The sequence below is a fragment of the Halictus rubicundus genome, chromosome 10 (assembly GCF_050948215.1).
Source record: "Halictus rubicundus isolate RS-2024b chromosome 10, iyHalRubi1_principal, whole genome shotgun sequence".
Lineage (NCBI taxonomy): Eukaryota > Metazoa > Arthropoda > Insecta > Hymenoptera > Halictidae > Halictus > Halictus rubicundus.
In genome coordinates this window covers 11,195,414-11,218,131 of record NC_135158.1, presented here as the reverse complement: position 1 = coordinate 11,218,131, position 22,718 = coordinate 11,195,414, and the positions used below count along the sequence as shown (strand labels likewise).

Below are 22,718 nucleotides of genomic sequence, written 5' to 3'. Positions count from 1 at the left end.
AATGATTAAGAAAAGGAAGCAATTTCTATTTAGCAGCTGTCTGTTGAAATTCAAGTAGACGATTTTAATTTTTAAGATCCGCAGTCTAATTATTATATAAATAAACTCTGTAAGTAGATATCAATTCTAATGTCACAATGTTTCTGTTTAGGCTTTAAATTCTCCAACGTTTGGTCAAAGGTTCTGGAATTTACAGTGTCCCCAAACTGGTAATATAACAAGGAACGAGGTTACATGAATTTGCATGAAAAAGTAAATCGAGAATGTACAGTGACATTTCCCCGGTCAAAGCTTAATTTCTGAATAAATCGATACTGCCAATGTAAAACATTTTCTAGTTCACTGTGCAGATAATGGTTATCGTTTTCCGGTACTCTTTCCAATTTATTAATGTTTCATGTTTTTTCTGCGACAAAAATCATCATCTCCAGAATCGATTAGTAGCAGTTATAAATACAATAACTTGCTTGACAACCCAATTCGATGAACATTCAATCGGCCTGTTGATTTCCCACCCTAGTTTCTGATACAATCCAAGACCTGGAACACTTTTGAAGCAGTTATTGCACGATTATGTTCACTTACACATTCTTTACGAAGCATGCGCGTTACATATACCTGAACAAGTGCATTGGTGTATTATTAAATTCACGATATATCCCTCCACGACTGAAGAAGAATATATCAGTTAATGTAACAACAATAATAATTACAGTTTCTTTACCTCAATTTTTGTTTCAATCGTTTATAAATAAACAACAAATTCACGAATAACAAGCCATGAATTAAATTGCGCATATAATATATGTTATTTAATCAGCTCCAAAGGAATACATAATATACGAGCTTTACTCGATACTGAGCAGTAACTTCTTGTAATCAGAGCACTGAATAATTAATTTGTTGAATAATCGATCACCAGCAAGCGGCGAATTAACGCGTCCTTAGATGCAAAATTTAATCCCAGGATGAAATATTGTATATTATAAGCGCTCGGTATATTTCTTTAAGCATTTTGTTGCATTTCGCGTCGAGTCTTCGATAATTCGTGTCATCGTCAGCCCCGTGCACTTAGAAAATCGATTCCCTTAAGAGGCACCACTCAAGATGGATAGTAATAAGTAAATGTGTTTGCTCAGCCCAGAGCGCGCATCACGAGCAATTAATTAAGCTCGATTATCTATGTACACTGCGGGAAGCAAGTCTTGCTACTGCCAGATAGATGCTGAGTAATAGCCATATGCTTCTACGAAGCGCACCGGGTAGATATTCCTGCCTGTTTAATTCGACTTCGTCGTGAAACGGTGGAGAAAAATATAACTTTCGCCGATCACGTTATAAAACGTTATTATTCGTTCACCGTCGAACCAGAAATTTAATGCCCGCCGATAGTTGCAATGAAATTTCCAAAGCCATTTTTACACTGCCACTTGTGAACCGCGTGAAGGTAATTTTAGCGATGCGCAATAACGGTGATCAGCTTCGGTTCGTAAAACGCGGAAAACTATCTTCATAATCCCTGCCGACGGTCGATCGTATTTTAAATAATATTTCGTTCGAAAACCAATTGGACACGTCCAATTAATCACGTCGAGATTATAAGGACCCATCGAATCAGAACTCGACTCTTTTACTACATTTCGGGAAAGAGGTCGAACCGTTGTTCCATGCAATTAAATTAATCGCATTTACACTCTTGCTATCTTTCCTCGCCCAATTCTTTCTTCTCGCAGGAAGTCCAATTCCAAAAAGCTTGAATATTTTACACTGGCCGTGTATTCTTATTATGTTTTTAAAAAGGTCGAGAAATTGAATACTTTTGACTTGATTTTAGATCGTCACCTTCTCCACACTCACTGAATAGGTGAAATACAAGAGTGTAAGGACATCAGAAGGATTTAAATACAATCGTATCACTCGAAAACCAATTGGAGCCGATCAATCGATCGCAGTGCGACTGTAAGGGCCGATTAAATCGGAGCTGGACTCTTCTCCCGGATTTTGAAAAGAGGTTGAACAGCCCCGTGCAATTAAATTAACCGTATTTATGCTGTTTGGTCCGTTCTTCCTCTCTCTTCTCTTCATTCTTTTTGTAACCGAATTCTTTTCTCTCCCGTGAAGTCGGATTCCAAGAAAGCCACGCAAAATCCAGATAGGGGATAGGTGGAGGTTGATAACTGCCAAATTGAATGGTGAATGGTCGCTTCGGAAATTGAATAAGCTATCGTGCCTGAACCGAGCCGTCGAGCGAAGCCTGGTATTTGACCTGGCTGCGTGCAATCAATGTACTGATTGGAGATAAGGGCTCACCCTGTAGCCCCTGGCATCCTCTCCGGCATGATTTATATATGTACGGTCTTCGCAGGCGATGTATTCATTACTTGATTACCCTTCGGCAAGTTTATACCGTCGTGACCGTGTAACGAGCCAGATATCGAGATACCTTATATTGTGTTCGCCCCCAATCCACAGAGCTACGCGTTCTTGTTCTTATTGCGGCGCGAGTAATTAGATCATCCGGCTTCATCAGACCAACAGCTTTTTTGCTTTCCACTTATTCGCCGGTCCCGTCCATATGGCTCGGTAATTCTTCCTGTCGTGAATAAGCTCCTAATCAGTCCACCAACAAAGACCTTTCCCCAAGGAACTTGTTTTCTGTGATCGTTCACACAATATATGCAATTTACTTTTGTCTTTTTTTGGCTCTTGAATGGCAGGACTTGGACACATTTCAATCGACAGTTATAATTAGCCTGCTTTTGACATTAGAAGGATAATAATCAGTTATATTGTTTTCGACTTTTTATGGTCATTAAGGGAGAAAATATAATTTTATTCAGCTTCGGTCTTTCGCAGTCGACTTGGGCAATTTTTATTTTGCAGAAAAATTCGCAGGCTGGCAATTATAAACAGAAAATGTATCTCACTCGGTATTATGGGATTTCCGCGAGTTTCTAATAGAAATCATGGAAGTGATTAGGGCGCCACAACGACATTTTCGTAAATTCGTTTTATCAGCACTCGTAGTTCAAGGGATGACTGTGTGCCAGTAGATACCGGGCTCCAGTTAACTTCAATAATTTGCCGTACGCGTATCCAGCTGGAAACTGTACTCTCCGAAATCTGTAGCCGCGCCTCTGCCGCTAATACGGCTAATTTGTCGACTGCTCCAAAAGCAAATGCACTTCTCTCTAGGTTCACGTCGGATGCCACAGAGGAGCGAGTGATTCCGGGCTGTCTCCTATCAGATTACGTCTAAATGGATTTCAGATGGGCTAATTGGCGAATTAATTGAAATTCCAAGATTAATTGGATCGTTTCGACAATTGATATTCGACGAAACCCCGCATAATTTTTCTCCGTTCTCGCGTTCCTGCATCCACCGGTCTCAACGTGCTCAACATTTTTCACGCGTTTCACTCTTATCAGTCCGTCCTGCCAATTTCACATTTTTCTCACACACTCTACATCGCTATTCTTTCTTTGCTCCTCCTTCTTAGTAAAAAGAATGTTTTGTTCTTTTATTTTCCAGAAAAGAAACTTGAAAATTTATTTATCATTTTACACACAGGCTTTTCCCAAATAAATTTAATTAACCCTCAGAAATAGTAACATCATTTCACCCAGTCTTGTGTTTCACTCTTTAAACGAACAAATTGAATTATGTTTCATTTAGAATGTCAGGTTTTAAGAAAAAATACATCTACTAGCACAATCAGAGAGAAATTAAATGTTTTACAGTGTTCAAATGTTGATAATGGGCAAACTGACTAAATTGTATGCCTGTTTCCATCGTGCGCTTACCACTCCGATATCCGCATAAATGTTCACAGACCGTGTTCCCTGTTATCGCGTTGTCAACATTAATTTCTTTTTATCCGAGCAGAGAATGAGATTTGAGGTAACGATAATGTCTATTGAAGCGTAAATTGTGAAACATGCAATTGAGGTTCGAACGCGTTAGAAAATTACTGGCTTGCCTACACGGCTGCTAGTCATTTCGCTTCCATCACGATTATAAATAGGATTCACGTTTTATTATAAAGCGCAAAGCGCTGCACGATTATGCATCGCAACGCGCAACACATGGAAAAAACTATAACAACGTGGACACGAATTCAATCGCTTTGGGTTAAACGAATAGATAAAGTTAGAATTAATATCATGGGCAGTATCTATAGTTTCTATCAGTCGCCCTCTTCAAGTTTAATCAAAACCTGATCTCGATTCCTTATAGTTATTCCTCCACGATTTTTGTCACAAGTGATTCATAACAAAATTTTCAGAAAATTACTAAACGTGTCCAGAAATTTATAGAGAGATTAAGAAGTTTAATTTTTGATTGGAAATCTCGATAATGCAACAGCATTGCAATATAAGCTTTTATGAAAGCTCATGATGAAAGGTTTATCCTATCAAGTATTAGTCTCATTTATATATCCTTTTGCCTTGCAATTTAGAGCACAGACAGTCACAAAACCACATTGCAGCGGCGTGAACGTACTCGAAACGTCGATTTACGCATGTAATCAATCAGTTAGTCGAATCGCTTGCGTCTCAACTACGTCCACACTTGTAACGTAACCACGAATCAAGCTTACAACTCACTGACACGGTGCGAGGTAACCAAAGCATACATTTCGGACCGCTTCTGGGCTTTTCAGTTTAGTTTCCCTGTGTGGTGATAGTCGCACCAAGTCTGTCGAATTAAAAGAGATGATATGCTACTATCACTTCACCATTAAAAAAGACCAAAATCATCGTAGGATAAAAAGTTGATTTCTCAAGACACAACTCTTAAAATTATTTGTTTATTCCCGTTTAATTCCACCATTTTAAGTTTTAACCCCTAATCCTTCGGGAGCGATGTCTATTTGTCCGTTTTAAATCTTCGTGATGCGAACTTAATCTGCGCCATTTTCATGAACGATCTACCGTCTACCATTTTGTGGATAATGCTGTCACACCGTCGTAGAATGTCCACGGTTCGACTAAAACGCTTTCCCGACAATTTTTCGTTCTATAGCGCTCATCAATAAAGTATTACTCAGATGTTCGCGTGAGTGTAATTAGTTAGCACACGCACAAGATAACATGGTTCACTCAATTGCTTATTGTGAATTCATGAAAGTTGGAACTGGTGCTTGTTCGAAGCGTATATTTTCACACAATCGTATTCCTAAACAGAATATTCAATAAAAGATTGATATCGTGTAGGTTGAGTAGAAGGACGAAGATAGTTTACAACACCGAGTCAAACTTTAGTCTCAAGGTAGTGCATCTATCTAATAAACTTGTTTACTAATCGAATCGCTTTATCTAAAAGTGGAGAGTGTGGAATAATTTGCGTAGAATCTCTGAAGTTTCACTGTGCACGACATGGATATTAAACATTTGAGAAAGCAGATTTTTTTAGGTTTTTTTTACGCTCGAACGGTGACTGTGAAACGTCGCTAGAAATTATCGTACCGTAATCAAAAACAATTTTTACTAAATTTCTTTGTATGTGGTAAACTGTCAAAATGACTATTTTTAAATAGTGATTTTATTTGCGTGACATATGAAGTCGCGGTCGTCAAACATGTATGACGCTGACAGCGCATGAATATGTCTGAGCTATGCAGAGGTTTGCAACATTTTACTTGACGAAGATGGCGCCCCGTTCTTTCTAACGTGCATATTTATTTACACGTTCCAATTGTTTTCCCGGTCGAATATGATGTACTGTTTCGATATCAAATTTTTTACACACCGCGCCCGTTCGGCACGGAACACCCATTCGCTTGCCTATCCAATTTCTCACTCTTTTTTTTACTCGCCACCGATCACTTTTTTCCCTAACACTGTACAAATATTTGAGAGTCGGCTACAGCCCCGGCGAAAGAGCATTCGAGTCGAGTGAGCTTTCGCGTCCCCAGGCCAATCACCGTTCACCGATTGTAATCTAAGCCAATGCCTGGGTGCGCATTAAATGTCAAACGTTATTCGTCCCTCTATTTCGTGACGCCAACGGCGACGACAACGACAACGACGTCGTCTACGTCGATCAACCGACGTTGTTCCTGCCGGTTTATCCGACAGATGTTGGGAAACCATTCGGATACGACTTTCATAAACGTTTAACGACGACGCGACGGCTTCGGCTTCGGCGTCGACTCGTTCCGAATCTCGCGGGTTTAAACTGCTTTACAGACATCGTGTACGACCTCTAATTTCAGGATCGTGCAACTCGATTTGCGTGTCTTGTAAAATTCGGGTACTAAATCAAGGACAAAATGAGCATAAAAGTCAAATTATTAAGACAAAAATATATTTTAACCCTTTGCACTCGAAGCTATTTTAACTCCAAAACAAAACATTTTTTCCAACCTAGAAAATTACCCCTCTATATATATATATTTTTCGTGTTATGCATACGAAAATGGCGCAATTACACATAAATTTAATAATGTAAAAAATATTTTTAATAATGATACCGGAATGTTTAGTGGCGCCTTACAGTCGGCATTCGAGTGCTAAGGGTTAATTCCCAATTCTCTTCTTTCGCCAACAGGCATTTTAATGCTTATTTGAATAAAACGTGTAAATTTGAAGAATTAATTGCAAAAGATGTATCGATTTCGAAAGAGGAATAACGTTATCGGTCGCGTGCACGACGGGCACGTTTCGAGAACGTGTGAAATGAATTCTGTATAAAACTAACGATTGCTATCTGACCCCGGGGGAGTAACATTAACGAAACTTCGTGAGGGTTTATAAATATCGATGTATATCGGTGCGCTTCCTACTCGAGTCCAACGGCGGTATGCAAGTTGGAGAACAGGAGGTCTGGTTTTAGGATTGATGAGCCAAGCGAAGCAGCTGAACCGTGTGGCGAGCTACATTACCACGGCGTTATGCGCTGGCACATTCACGTGTGCTGCTGCATTAATTGATGTACGTCTCTGCATCAACATCGGCGCGTCTTCTCGTGAGAACCTGTCATGTGTTCTGTTCAACGTTTCCGATACAATCGCGTACACCGCACGTGTAGCACAGGCAACCGTCAACGCGAAGGAAGACCCTATCGACAGGAAGACATGTTTACGTGAAATAATTTATTTCCTGCAGCGAACGGAACGCACATTTCAAGCCAATATTGCTTTTTAACCATTCCCCACGCCGAGCAATTCTCACGGAGAGTGGAAACGGTCGGGTACACTCCAATTTTCAGAATTTTGTGAAACATTTCATTCTCGCCGTGGGGTAAAGAAAAGAGGATATTGAAATTGATGTGAATATTCTGAGTATAGTGAGGTCAATGTTCTTTTGTATATTAAACAACGTTTCGGCTTTCTAAAAAATTTATATTCCACACATACCACGTAGGTATGAAGAAAAGGGGAATACGTAAGGAAGGAGATATGTAAATGATGTAATGAATGCGTCAAATAGTGTACAGGCACGAAAAGAGGGTACCACAATTGCTTGGTATCGCATCGTCAGCGAAGCACACTTCACAGAAATTATTCTGATAAGGAACGAGAAAATTTCCCTCGCATTTGATGTATGGCACTGTACACTACGTTTAAACTACCGTGCGAGTGCTTTTTATTACATTAGAAAACGACACGGTTCATTGCTTTGAAATTTTCGTGATAAGAAGTTAAAATTTTGATAAGCGTAATTTTGTATAAAACTTTATAGCGACCCAATGAAAAATTTAATTTAGGAATACATACTAAATAACTCGACTGAATATACAGGCGGTACGAAAGCCGTTTCAACGTTCTGTGTTTAGAGCCGAATAGTAATAAAAAAATTTCCATTTACGAAGTCTTTTCCTGCTGCTGAATTTGGAAAAAGTCCATTTCCGGATAAGAATGAAGCCAGAGAGCTATGGCTCTCTTCATAAAACATTTCCGTTGCTTCCTCTATTGGAAATCTGGCGAAAGAAAACAAAAATACCTCGGCAGAACAATATCATAAAAGAAGTGTTTCACACAATACTGACGTGTTTATATTGAAATTGTCCGACATTAGGAAAAAACGAGTAGAGAGAATCGTTCGCTCACATTTCCTGTTCCATCTAAAAAGGAACATCAATGATAAAACACTGTCAAGTTAATTAAAATTATCGAATTGTTAAACAGCTATCTATTTCCGAAACGATGTTTCTAGACTCTACAATGAATTAAGATCTTTGTTTATACAAAAATTGTTTAATCCTCGTGTTCTCGTAATGTAAAAGTTCTACTTATACATTTTTCTATGCAAACATAGTAAAGTGTAAACTAAATTAATGAAATGCTATAACTTGACATTTCACATTAAAATGCATTAATTCAAAGAAAATTCGTTTAATCGCTTCGGTCAGACATAGAAATTTAGAAGAGTTTAAGCGTCTTGTTCCTGTCAAATTAACCTGAAATCTGTACCTCGGTTACTAAATCCATTGCGGGAAAATTTTACTTATAGTTTCAATAGACGAAAATATCTTTATTTTAAAATTAAATTCTACTACTCTTATTCTTCTATTCTACTATACTTCTTCTTAAACTCTGTCTACTTTCCTGGTTCTACACTTTCATTTTTAGGTTTCGTTTCCCCACCCAATTTCTACATAAATGATTATCAACCTCAAGTATGCGGGCTCTAAAATTTCCATAACCCATGGGCGTTATATTCAACCCTTCAGGGACGACGACCCTGTACCGTACTGATTCTAACGAATGATTCAAAATATATTACACGGAGCGAGAATATTAAGCACGAGACACTTTCACCCCTCGTTGCTTCCTTTCCAGAATTTGAAAATAGCTACGGAAAACCTAAAAATGAACTATCAAAAAGATAAAAAATACTTGTTTCTGATTTCTTCTTTCACAATTCTCGAAATGATAAAGACTATTCTCACGAGACATTATCGAGCTATCTCCGTTATTCACTTATTCGAACAAAAATCAGTTGTGTGTGAATTCAATCTTGACGGTTGTATTATAAAACAATATGTACATCAGTGGCGTTTGGTGCTCGGTGGTTCTACCGTGACCCAACGCATTATACTGACATAAAGAAACCAAGAATCGTCCGTGAAGGGTTTAAAAGCTTAATACCCGAAGCAATCATCTAATCATAAACCCGCACACAGTTTAACCACTTTTCCCCGGAACAATCGTACCGCGCAAATGAAAAGCCACTTCGTTCGAACGCGTTCCTCGTATAACCGTTCGGCGCATCGATGTATCAATTCCCCGGTATCGTAGATTTCAGCTCGCTGGAAAGCTATTATCTACTCCCGCGATAAAGATTCGCGTGATTCACGGAGCATGTTCGAGGCAGGCCGAAACATAGACACGCCCGCTATTGAGCAGCTGCGTTTCTTTGCGTGCGCCCGCACGTACGCGTGCCCAATGCACTCGGCCGCCTTCCCATGTGTGCGTGTACGTGTGCACACGTGCGGTGTGTCTGTCCGTATGCAAAGGTGGGGAGAGGAGATGCTATTGTAAACGTTCCGCGCGTACAGCCTGTACGACATATGGATACACATAACGCAACGGTAGCACACACATGCCCCCAGAAATAACCGCGCGTAAACAGACGCACGAAAATCTTTTACGGGTTCGGTGCGTGAACGAGCGACCGATATAAAGGGGGGAGGGGGTAAACCGATGGTAGGAAAAAAGGGGGGAAGAGGTGTGACGCGTGGGAGTATAGGGAACCCGTGCATGAAAATCCGGGGTGCTCGTAAACTTCTCGGATCCATGCATTCTCGCGGTCGTCTATCGCGGCGGCGTCTATACAGAAGAAGCATCGGCTCCGTTTTTATGATCCTCGTATGCATTTCCTGTGCTAGTCATACGTCGCGAACGACTTCGTGACTAGAATTCCCGGCGCGCATAAGAGAACACACACCGGCCGTGCGGGAAACTTCGTTACAATTCAATAACACACGCGCGTTTTTCCCCCCGGCGACGATCACGCGACCGATCGATCACGCACCTCGCGATTAGAACATATTGAAATGTTATCGCATCGTCATCTTGCATGGAAGAGAGAAAGAGAGAGAGAGAGAGAGAGAGAGAGAGAGAGAGAGAGAGACGATTCCGACGACAGCAACGGTTCACACTCACCATTTGCAGGTCGTTTCGACGCGACGATACAACTTCCGCTATATGAACCATTGGTGACAGTTTCGACGCGCACGCTCGCGATCACGCTGAAGAAAAGAGAATCCGCGGGCTCCCGGGGATGTCCTCTCGCCTCGTGAAATCACAGCGCAACAGAAACGGAATAAACAAAAACGGTGTTCACTGTCGCGTGTCCCGATACGATCACGGCGCAGGACGGCACAAGCGCGTTTAATTCGTCGCGCGAGCGCGCGCCCCCGAGATCCACCGGAGCGGTTAGTATATGGCACGTGTTTCCGACCGCGACTTTTCCACTCCACAAAAGAAGCTCTCACTCCTCCTGGTTCGTTCTTCCTGCTGTTTCCTTCTTCTTCGTTGGCCTGGCCCGGTCCTCTCTCCTCGTTCTACCGTTGCACGCTTCCGCCGATGATGCTCCGCGCGCGCTCCTCTTCTCCTCTCTATTCGTGTAAAGTGCACGGACGTTTCGCGTGGGTGTACCGCGTGTGTATGTATAACACGTGTGCGCGTGTGTATACGTGCTTGTCCGTACGTGGTGGAGCGTTGATCGGAGAAGAGAAAGAGGGACAGAGTGCGCGGCGATAGTGCGAAGGAGACGGAAGGGACAGAGCCACAGATAAAACCCCGAACGCAGCTCGTCCGCGACTGATTCCCCAGGCCTACACGCACCCTCTAGTTTTCTCCCTTTCATCCCCCACTACCCATCCTACCGACCGTCATCCCCCTTCCTCCATCTATCCCCCTACTCCCACCCTATTCCCTCCCTATTACCCCTCTGCGACCCTGCCGGCCCTTCCTCCTTCCAATGTCCCCCCTCTTTGAGTCTACGCACCCTCTGAAAGAAAGCCCACGCACCCTCCAAGCAGCCGATACACGTCCTTCTTGTTTTCTCTTTCCGTCTCTCCCCGTATCGTCCCTCGCTCTCGTTTTCCCGTGCGGATCTCGTTCTCTCCTTGTCCCTTACCCGTTCGCCCTTCTCTCGCCTTCTCACTTTTGCTCCCGACCGTCTCTCTCTCTCTCTCTCTCTCTCTCTCTCTCTCTCTCTCCCTCTCTTCTCTGTCCCCGTAATTCACCCTCCGCCTTCCTTCATAACCGAGTCTCTCGATCCTGTTCTCTTTGTTCCTTCGATCTCCGTCGCCTGTCTCCGTCTCCTCGCGTCTTATATCGACGAAACCCCATAGCATTCGGCCAATCAAAGGAGTGCGCGAGCACCCGGCCAGGAGACCCCATGTCCCTGTCCCCCGAAAAAGAAAGAAATCCGGGACACGGCCGGGCAAACCGAGCCGCTGGAAGGTACCAAGGGCTGGGATTTTATCCCTGGGAAAATGGCACAGCCCGCCCCGTATACATCTATCTGCACCCTTTCCCTCCTGCCCTTGTGATATGCACAAATTTTTCATATTTAGACCGCCGCGCCGTTTCCAGAAGCACGTCCGGCACCGTAGAATTCGATTTGCCTCGGGTGAGCAGCCAAGATTACCGGTCTTCTCGACGCAAATATTTCCTCTCCACCCGTGTCACGCGTAGCCGACGCCAAGACGAGTTCATTGATTAAGCACGAGTCCTTGAAATGACCTTGAGCTTGAAACTCAAGAAGATATGACGCACACGAGCGTACGCGCGCGCGCGCGCGCGCGCTCACGCGTTTATGTCTTCGATGCGTGAAAGGGGGACACCAAGCACAGCTGTAATGGGGAGACGTGCCTAGCTTAGGTCTCCCCTACAAAATTCTATGAAACGATATCCGCCGGAACGAAACGCCAGCAAAAAAACTTCATGGTTCTTCTCTAGCTGTTTTTTTTTTTTTTATTTAATGTCTCTGTAGTTTCCTTTACGCTTCATCCTCCGGGAGACATTTTCCTATACTATACTTCTTGGATTTTGTATTCTCTGTGAAGTCGGAAAAATATAAAAGGAACTAGTAGACAGGTGGATCGAAGTTACAGATGTTCTTTCGGTAAGTTACGTGCAAAAGTTTGAATCATTATAATAGGGTAAGTGTGCCCTATTTCAGCCCCTACCCGACAGTCAGTCTTCCTGAAAACAAATTTCTACTGCGCTCTTACGATGCGTAGCCTTGTGTTCCTATATTATAAAACATTTAGAAATAATACACTAAGAACAACGATTAAAATGACTACTGAACAATTACCCTATTGCATTGGCACGAAAGAATCGTAAGAAATTGCCAAAATAACACGAGAAAATGCTGGCGGCTGAACGATTTCGTGGAAAGCATTATTGGATGGCCGCCTTACATCATAGCACGCAACTCGTGTAATGGGCGCGGGCGGGTCGCTGGAATTTTGCGGTTTTAACAGGTATCGTGGCTCGTGATTAATGCAGATTGCAAATACGGTAGTCAATGCTGAAAGAGAGAAAGAGGAGGCCTTTATAGCGTAATCGTTCGATGCGCGACGCGTTGTTCGGAAGGAAGGAGGGGCATTCACATCACCGAACGTCGTTAAAAGTTCCTTCATTATCAGAGGCATTCGGAAATCCGTTGCCACTTGGACCGGGTCCGTATAAGGAGACAAACTGAAATCAGAACGCAGCGCAGAGAAAGGGAAATATGAAGCACGTGAATGGAGAGGAAGAACGCGAAAGGACCTGCAGTTAACCTCTCGACTTCCTCCCTCTTTTCGACCAGGGATTTGTTGGTCCAGAAGGACCACTCGTATGTACATTCGCAAAACTCTCTACCGACCTCTTATCGCTACCCCTTTTCTCCGCCTGCACGGCATCCCCCATAGCTCGCATTTTTAAAGGGCGCACAAAAGCCACCGGAAATTGCTCCCGGCTCTTCCGACGTTACGAACGTCCTACGCCTGTCTTCCTCTCCCGTTGCCTCTCTCCCGTTTTCTTTCGTTCCTCGTTCAGCTCCCGCGTTTCTTCTCCTATGTTTCTCATGCCCTCCTTCCCCCCTTTTTTCTCTGCCGTCGACGATTTCACCGGTAGGTACCTACTGAGGCGGCAAGAGTTCCAATAATGGCGGATTTGGATAGCGTCCGTGTCGATTCCTCGCCAATTGAGTCGCGGATGAAGCATGCTACCGACGACGACGCATGACACTCGGAAACTAAACTAGCGCTTACGAAGTATTGGCTGCCTGTCACCTTCACAGCCGACAAAAAGATAAGACGGTCTCTGAAATTTCATATTTCGCATGGCTGACGAATTATTAGTTCTCCGCGCGAGACGTGTTCACTGGCAAATGAGCATCCAGAAAAGTTGTACAGTGTTGGAACAATTTATTTGGTACTTATTTGGCATTGTTTCGAAAGAAGGGCATGAATGTATTATACCAATAAGGAAATGGGTCGATAACAGTTAAATTGAAAATGTCCAAAAGACTGCAGCCCATCTTCGTGATTATTAATCTTTCGTGAAAGAAATGAAATATTCTTGAAAACTCGTGTAGCCCGAAATGTAATTACTTGTTTACTGATTCGAAATAAGTTTAAGCTCGACCCTCACCGAGATCAATAAGATATATTTACATTACAAATGGAATATTGCTGTTGCAGATTCCAAGTTTTCGGGGGTCTTCTTTGGTTTGTATAATAAGGGAAGATCTTGTTTGCGTTTTCGTGTCGGGAAATTACTTCTTCCTCTATGACAGTGCAAATTATTTCTGCCAACAGAGAGATCAATAAGACGCAACATCTTTCGAAACTGTTGACAAAATATTTACTTAGCCTGCGAGAGGGCGAATCCGGGGGACGGGCGGAGAAAGGGACCAAGTGAAAGTTCGCAAGGAAAACTTGAACGAACCAGGCCGCTTTTTGATGACCTTAGGGTACTTCGCCTCGGAACGATGAGGTCTGGGAAAGGACTTTGAAACTCGAACGTCGATATGGAAAGTAAGAGATCTGGGACGTTATGGATTAGGCGATCAATCTCCTTGGGGAATGACAGAAAATCGCAGGCACGGGGAACGATAAAAAACGTTCCGTCATTTTCCCCCATATTGCTGTTACAAATCCGATAAATATATTCCCCGACCGGCTAAGATTTTCCTCGATATTAATTAATGAATATCCCGCACCAAGTATTTACTTACTGATGAATAAGACAGAGATAATGGTAAAGCGTGGGTGGGCAATCCCGATGAAAAGTTCCAAGAACAGACGTCGCCTCGGCTGCTTAATTATTTATCGTTCTCTTCAATCATTGATTACCTTTTTCTTTTCTCTGTACTTCGCGGAGGTTCGATGAAGTAAGCATTAAAAAGAAATAAGCAGGTATGCTATAACCGTCTTAAGAAGTCGACGATTACTAGGTCATACGCCGATACGTCCACGTGCAATTATAGCCTCGCGTAAATGAACAATATGGAAGTGCTAAGCTCGTAATAAGCTCATTTCGACTGGGCAAGAACTGTTTCATTAATTTAGATCACAAAATCTATTATTAACGGAACGAATAAAGCGGCAGCTAGAGATCATTGATCTAATGTGTTCTCAGGTTGATTTTACTGTTTATACAATTGCAAAAAGTCGTTTATTTCATCAATTTATAAAATGATAGTTGATAATGAAAAATAGTAACAAATCATAGGTAGAGAGAAACACAATATATAAACAATTAGTTACGTCGACGTGGACACGCGTGCCGTGACAGTGTCTCGCGAGCCGAGTTTTTCGAATGCCCGTTCCTTTGCATATGCGGTATTTGCGTACTCGTATTAATTCGATAGAATCCCGGTGACGTAATCGCACGCGATCGATTACGTCACCGGCTGGCAGCTCAATGCGAAGTCGATCGATCTCCCATAAATTACGGATGATCCTCGACTAGCTACGAGACGTCCACTCATCCCCTATCAAGCACGGGTCGTCTGTCGAGTTGCGGCTGCAACGACTAAGCCCTTTATCTGACCCTCCCAGATCCTTTTCGTCTCGCGAATCTTCATCGGATCCACTCGGTCATGTCATATGCATTCGTTCTAATAACTGGTACTAGCACCTAAAACGTTCGCGCGGATAAGCTGAAAGGGTCTTGCGCAAAAATCTCATCTAATGAAGGGAATCTGCTTATACGGGCTGGTCAGCCGTGCGCAATCGAGACAAGTGCGCGAAAACAATGGTGTTCAATTTGATTCTCGCCGAGGCGAATGCTTTTGGCGATTTCATGGCAGCGCGTTTCATTTTTACGCGTCAACTTTTTTCCACGTAGCTTCGAATCTATTTCTACGAAATGGACTAGCTGTTATCAGTTCGACTAGCCGATGGAAGCTCAACAAGTGAAATATGTAGGCGAGACGATCAATCAAAGTTAAATTGCAAAAACTGCTTAATTCAAATATTAAATTAATTGAACCGGAAGGCATTCATTTATGTTATTTTTCATGATATTCTCTCATATTTAGAAAACGTTCCGAAAGCAAAATATTGAACAGTGTTGCGAAAGTGAGAACAAGTGTCACACGCCTGTTGAGCGAACATGTTAACACCAACGTGTTTTAGGGTGACGCGGAGGTGGATGGTGAGGCGCTATTTTGCCTTTGGCAAGAATTTATGGCAAGGTCTTAGCTTGCGTGCCAGCTTGGAAGAGTGTGAATCAGACTAAACATAGATGTCGTCAGGTGATGACTGGCGACCAGGTTGGGTCATCCCGTTGTTATTTGTCATGGCGACGTTAATGTAACACGGCATGTCAAGAATTAGGAGCTGTAAGGAAGTCGACCTTATGTTGCCTCAAAAATAGGAGTACTGAATAATGATAAAGGTTTCCTTCAGCAGCCCCAAAATATTAAAGTAGCGTGGCTCCCTTATGAAGAAAGTTAAATAAAATAGAGAGTCGAAAGTGGAAATTATATTGACAGTTAAATAAATTTTTCAAGCTTTAGAGTCAAGATTTAAAATAAATTAGGTACGTTCCATCTAAAGTCCAAGTTTTCAACAACCAATTAAAAGTATTGTCTATTTACATTGTGTTTCATAGGAGGATCAACATTGATGTCAGAAAAATCGATTGAAAAGCATGTCAAAAAATGTATACATAAAAGAATTTGAATAGATTTAGCTATAGCTGTCATGAAATCGTCAAAATTGCCCGTTGTCCAAGAGTTAAATAAAATGATTAAAACGGAGCAACTTTTTCACCACTTCAACATGTCTGTAGATATCTAAGAGGAACAAAGTTGACCTGTGTTGTCAGTGTGAGTAACGTTACATATGAAACTTTTCATAGAAAGTAGATTTTAACGCTGTCAGGGATAGTATCGATTTCGTAGAAAGTACGGGTCTCCCGAGGATATTGCAAAATCTGATCACGGACGATATTATCACGGCACGTATATCTAAGCCAGATATTATTCATATATCGTATACGTTGTAAAGAAGCTACGGACCACGGTGAATGTGTTAGTGGACTTCTCATAACCCTCGTTGCCAACCCACTGGAGATCCTTTTACCAGGTTTCTCGGTATCCAAGTCTGCGATTAGCAACCCTTCGTAACTCGTTGCTCGGTACTTGCTCCACCGACCCTTCGGCCTATGACTCTTCAATATCCTTTGGGCTGCCCCGATTTTCCAGATCCCTTGCCTCACGTTTTACGACTCTTTCCGCTTAGCACAGTTCTTCTAGTCATCATTTATGTGGCTCTCCTTAATCAACGTTTTCTTCTGCCTTCGATGGTGCTCGTTTCTTTTCGAAATAAGTATCACCGTTGTTACCCTTCATTCTTCACCAAAGAAAGAAGTTGTCCAAAATCAACAATAGTCAGAGATCGAAGCAAATGACAGTGGATCCGTAAAGTACTTGAAAACTAACATTCCCATTCGAGAAATTGTCGATATTTAAACTGTACATCTTATTCAGAATATCAACTCAATTGTAATCATTATTTAATTAATTAATTATTAATGATTGAGAATTCCTGTAAAATATGCGTATTCGATAAGCTTACGTTTCATTGTGAACATTATTTAGTGACTCGCGATTAACACGTTGACTGCCAAACTAGAAACCTCAAAAATTCCATAAAATCAAAGCAAGTTATTTAATGAAATAAAAATTGAAAAAAATTAAATGTATGATATTGAGTAGTCCTCCATCTTCCTTGCATTTGACAGATCCTAATTGAATTTGGTACAATGAATGTATTAATGTAAAAATTCATTTTAAAACCAGGATAAATAATTCCGTCACCCACATATGGGTGACATGGCAGTCAACGTGTTAAGCTGTAGACCAGTGTGGAAAGAAAATGCAATAAAATAAAAATATTCTCCGTAGCGTACTCGTCCTTGAAGTGACCTGTTCAAGTCGACTCATGCTGCTATACTGAAGGTTGTTTTTCTACAGTCAACTAAAATCAATCGCATTATCCTCGTACACGCAAGTCGCAACTAAGATAAGTCTAAAGTCGCTGAATAGTCACTTTCTTGCCGGTGATCTCGGGTAGAAGGAATCGAATATAATTGTTTCCGAGGGGACTGCGAAACGGACAATGGCGGCGCATTTCGAAATTTCAGGGACTAATATACTAATCCGTTGAAAGTCCAATCAGCGTGTCGAGGATTCTGACAATGAGGCTTATATGTCTGAAAAGCCAGAAGGCAAAAGCGGAAAGCATAGATTACAATTGAGGCTTCAATCGGTGACCGACCGATTGAGCGTTGAAAAAGCGCAGCAGAGTAGAAGTCAGGGCCGGAGCGTTTCAAAGGGGAGAAAAAAATTAACAGACGCCGCATGCTCCAAGGGTGGGCTTTAGGAAAACGAGGAAGGGGAGATCCATCGGAACTACTCCAGGTGCGTTAAAAGTTTCACCGGCTGCGCGAGAGCTGGAACAACTTTTACATGTATACACATATCTCCGATCGAATTTCCCGGACTTCCTTCTTTGATTATCGTACATATGTGGAATCGCTACATTTGATCGCCCGTATGCGTGCAACTCATTTGTATGGTAAATCAATTCGACCAACTTTCGTTATGATTGCTAGTCGTCTGATTTTACGATAGCATAATATCACGTTATCTAACACTTATGCTATGTCCACTGGCTGTTTTGGTAAATGTTTAGATTATAAATAGTTTTAAAATGGAAACGCACGAGATAATTCGATGCTTACATTTTTACATTACGTTTCACATTTAAAACAGACCTTATGAAATTTCTGCAAACGTATCAGGTTGAAATGAAAGTCTCGAAGCAAATGAAATATTAAGTTACTAGGATCCTTACTAAAATATTAAGTTTCACGGTGCAAGAAGGTTTCACGCGTAACGAATTTGTTGTTCGAGAGTAAGAAATGTTTATACAATTCCCGTTAAAAATGGAGCTCATATTTCTGCTTCACTTCGCGATAAATTATTTTGTATCGTTACTGCGTCTTTATAAAGCTTCTGCGAGCAGTACTGTCTTAAAGAGAAACGTACCTAAATGATTTTTAAGATCAGATAATGGTTTCGAGAATATCAAATTTCTGTCGGAAGTGTTTTTACGAATAATACGGGTATCCAAATTTTTCAGAAATTCTATTTCCTCGAGGAGAACATTCGGACACCGGGACTTCGTAAATTAATTAAGGTAAGCCGTGGTCTCCGTTCCTTTCATTTCGCTCCCCAGTGTACCTAATATTGGCTATAAATAATGGAATTATGTTACTGCGTCACTGGGAGGGAAAAAGGGAGACTGTTTCGCTTCAACTTCGTACCCTACTTTGGCTTCCCTTTCACAATACCGAAATCTACGGCAGTTTAATTTCAATATTTCCATTATTCTGAATTAAAACACTTAACTCTACGCAAACTATTGCAATAGAAATTCAAAGAAGAATGGGCGCTGCTTCGAGATTAAATTATCAATTATAACGAATTCGTTGCTTGTCCAACTTATCTTAACGTAATATTTAATCTATTTCTTCTATGTTATGCAACGTTTAAAAGAATACATTTCATAGAACGGACAAAAAAATTTTTTTTGTTGTAAAAATGATTAATCTAACGGCCAAGAAAAATTTTTAATTGTTGCCAAGGGAAATAGAATTATAACAGACCTATTTTGAACAAACGCTTACTGTCAGGAATAGCTGTGCTTTAACCTTTTCAGTGTTGTTGCTATACCTAAACGGTTATGTGTAGATGCATGCAAGTACACATACCACAGTATATAAGTGTTTAGAGGTGGTATTTAATCGATGTTTTACAATCTCCACCACATTCCTAATATTACACTAGCAAAGACATGTATCTATATAGGTGCATACCGTGTGTATTTTGATGCGGACAGGTTAATGCACTACACCTTCGTTGTTCAGAATATGCCACTGTTCATGTTCTGTTAAGAACAGTCAAACAAGTACTCTTTTAAGATTGCAGATATGTGAGTCCAAAAGGTAACAACACAAAATAAATACAAAATAAAATCCAGATAAAACTAACAACCTCATTAATTCTACTTTATTGCGTTTTTCTATTTTATTTTTCTAAAATATTCAACCACCTTTCCATTGCCATGCAAAGTTCTCTTTTCCAGCAATAAACTATTCTCAGCATAGACACGCTGCAACAAAGGAAATTTACTTTCCAGCAAACAGCAAAGAATAGTTTCGAAACCGTACTTCCATTCGCGTTTTATTGCTACAGGTATGTGGGAAGTATTTTAATACACAGCCTGACCATGAAAAAAGGAGTAACACGCTCCTGTTTCTATAGTATTGTAAAGTTTCGAGATACAATTAACTTTTTTTTTCTACCACTGTATGGTATCGATCTGTCAGTGTCGTATGATAGCGCTGCGCGTGTATGACTGCTCAGTGCTCGGAATAAATTGCAAATAGAACGTCAGCGAAATTAGAAGGCGTAGACTATATTTACCAGTTTACACACCGTACCGTCAAAGCATTTAACGATGACAAACTTTGTTATCTTCATTCACAATTAAAGAATCGTTCGACGCTATGTACATGCGACTATTATGATCTAGACGAATTAGGCGCCATCAGAGAACCATAAATAGAAGTGGATTTATGACTGTGTAACGTTATCAGTAGCTGCGAGAACCGCTGGATTGAATGCGTAAACAAGTATGTGAATGAGTCATGGATTCGTGACAGTACAGAGTGTTACTATTTTAAAAATTAATAATAATCTTCCACGTGTACATTATAATATATTCTAGACTTTACAGTTCATGTACAAGAAGGTAAACCGGTAATATTGATCAATATTTCACTTAAAATGTTTTTGATCGATCCTTTTGTTTGATTTATGAAGATTTTATGCATTTATGACAAAAATATCAAAGATTTAAGAGTGTCGATACGTTATTATCAACGTATTAAAATGAATAAAGGAACAAGCAAGTTTCTATTTCATGTCAGTAGCTTGTGGTTGATGAACCGCAGTGTGGCGATTATAGAATCTCAGAAGTCAAGTATTATAATAATTTCGAAACATGGATAAGTTGGAACAGACCGTTACGCTTTATTGTTGAAATAAAATGTTTCACGTAGCCGACGCAGCTGTTATGAAATGTAATTTTTGTTTCCGTTAACGAGGAAGAGCAAAGAAGCAAAACAGTTCTGTTCGACGTTAATTTCATTTCACTTCGTGCCCTTTAATTATCCGGCAGGGCGAAATCGCGGCCGTTAGAGCCTCGGCAACGTCAGCGTCGCAACATTGTTGTCTTAATTAAATTTTTACATTCTTCTAATGGCGTACTCGACGAACGAGGCCAATCGATTGTCGGACATCTACATATAAAAACTATACCGTCCTGTTTCCCCCGGCTAATGGCACGCACTCATGCGTAAACTTTATTATGTAGCACACTCGAATGAATTGAACGAAGAATCGATAATTTTCAAATTTCTGTCTCCCTTCTTTTAATAAACTGCCTCCTATTTTGCGGTCCGTTAGACTGCATTGCTTACAGCTTACGATTATTCTTCACTCGGCCATGTAAACAACACTTTTATAATTTATCATCTTCCCTTCCTGCGCAGTAGCCTACAGAGTTCGCTTGGTTTTTATACGCGATGTTTTATGAACCGGCGATCTAACTTGAATTTTTCCGCGGTGTGTATACCCGTGCCAAAGATTAATTTGCTTCGAGCACGTGAAAACATTGTTTTGCGAATGCTCATGATATATTCGGTAGTTTTTAACGTAACGTTCGAGGAGCAATAATTTATACGCCATCAGGCGCATGCAAAAATTTTCGTCTCTTTTCGTCGGCTCCCTTATCCAAGTATTTGAAACTTAAATATTTTCACTCTTCTCGGATTTTCTAAAACGCCATTTATTACTGTTTAATAGTCCGCTTAACCGTGAACATAACTGTAACTAGAATTTTCTCATACATCGAACATTTGACTTTATCCTAAGCACGAGTAATATATTTTTAGAGCAACGATCATTTCTCAATACAATTCACTGCGTTGCTGACCTTCAATTTAGCGTTTTCACGAATCATTTTGATTCATTTCAATTTAAGATTTCGGTAGAATATCGGTTTCGGTATTCATACATTTCTGTATTGTAACGATTTCGGTACTATATCGGTTTCGGTACAGCCATACTAGTGCATACTAGTGCGATCTGAAAATTATACCGGTTTTAAGTTCCCGGATCGAAGAACGAATTTTCCGAAATCCGTCAAACCATAGAGCGCGTCCATCAAGTACACAGTTCGCGAGGCTGGATCGGAAAAGGTGGCCGGCACCGACTCTCTCGCACCACGTGTATACAGTTTGCGCAAGTCTGGTGTTAATTTGTCGTTAGCTAAGAGTTGGCCGCTTGTCAGTGACAGCCGGATGCGAGGGCGGCATTGTTGAGGTCGTGTGGCAGAGGAGGGTCGGGCGAAACGGGAGGGTAGCGGGTGCAGAAACGAGGAAAGAGGGTCGCGAGAGGCGGTTAGGCGTCGGAAGCTGAATCAGGGGTGGTTTGATAAGTCCGATCGTGGAACACACGGCGAAGGGGTGGAACGGGTCGGGGGTGGGGGGGGGGGGTGTTGTGTTGAGGCTCGGTAGCGAAAGGTTGCGGTCAAGGAAAGAAGACGGAATGGTATTTGTACCGCACGGACGTTGTAGCCTACAACTCGTGGGCAGTCTCGGACGCGACCTATCGAAAGCATGGCGAAACAAAGAAACGTTAGGGCTGGTGTTGGCATAGCCGATGGTGATGCAGGCGATGGTACACCGATGTCGGTGGCCGCGGCAATGGCGGTGGTGCTTGCGCGCCTTGCGCCGTTCCCGCGCTGAATTATTGAGATGCCACCAGATCGATGTCACAAAAAGAAAGCGGCCGTGCGGCTTGAAATGACGGGCTTTCGCGTCACTCATACATTATGCACGCGGCCGCTTCTACGGTTACGTGTATTCGCGTGGGCTGATACACACACAAAAAAAAGGAGAAAAAAAAGAAGAAAATAGAAAGAAAGAGAACGTGTGTCCCCCTCCTCTTGTACACGAACTGTGTGTAGTCCCCTCCTGGTTTTTTCTCGTGATTACGGTGGACTCTGGTGACTAGCAGGCGGGAGGAAGGCAAAGAATGGCGGCGAGGTCAGGTGCGATGAAGGCCTTTGTCTTTTTTCATACGCGGCAGAGATGGGGTAGACGGACCGGGGAACAACGTCA

At 41.7% G+C, this 22,718-nt stretch overlaps 2 protein-coding genes across 17 annotated transcripts in view; both read right to left on the bottom strand.

Moving 5' to 3' along the window:
- Nucleotides 1-22,718, bottom strand: part of Bru3 (CUGBP Elav-like family member bruno 3) — a 781,126-nt gene that overhangs the window by 107,991 nt on the left and 650,417 nt on the right. Inside the window, exon 1 of one of the 16 annotated variants that reach the window (XM_076794641.1) lies at nt 10,113-10,797. The exons of 14 other annotated variants lie outside the window; for them this stretch is intronic. In XM_076794641.1, coding sequence (XP_076650756.1) covers nt 10,113-10,163 — 51 coding nt within the window. In that variant the 5' untranslated portion in view covers nt 10,164-10,797. Of the gene's footprint in view, nt 1-10,112; nt 10,798-22,718 lie in introns of those variants that run through there. One more of the 16 variants, XM_076794654.1, reaches the window with a different exon arrangement.
- Nucleotides 11,852-12,964, bottom strand: LOC143358071 (uncharacterized). The gene is made up of 2 exons (XM_076794947.1): nt 12,835-12,964; nt 11,852-12,665 (listed from the first exon to the last, which is right to left on the bottom strand). Exons 1-2 carry the CDS (start codon nt 12,885-12,887, stop codon nt 12,281-12,283), a joined length of 438 nt encoding a protein of 145 aa, XP_076651062.1. The 5' UTR covers nt 12,888-12,964; the 3' UTR covers nt 11,852-12,280.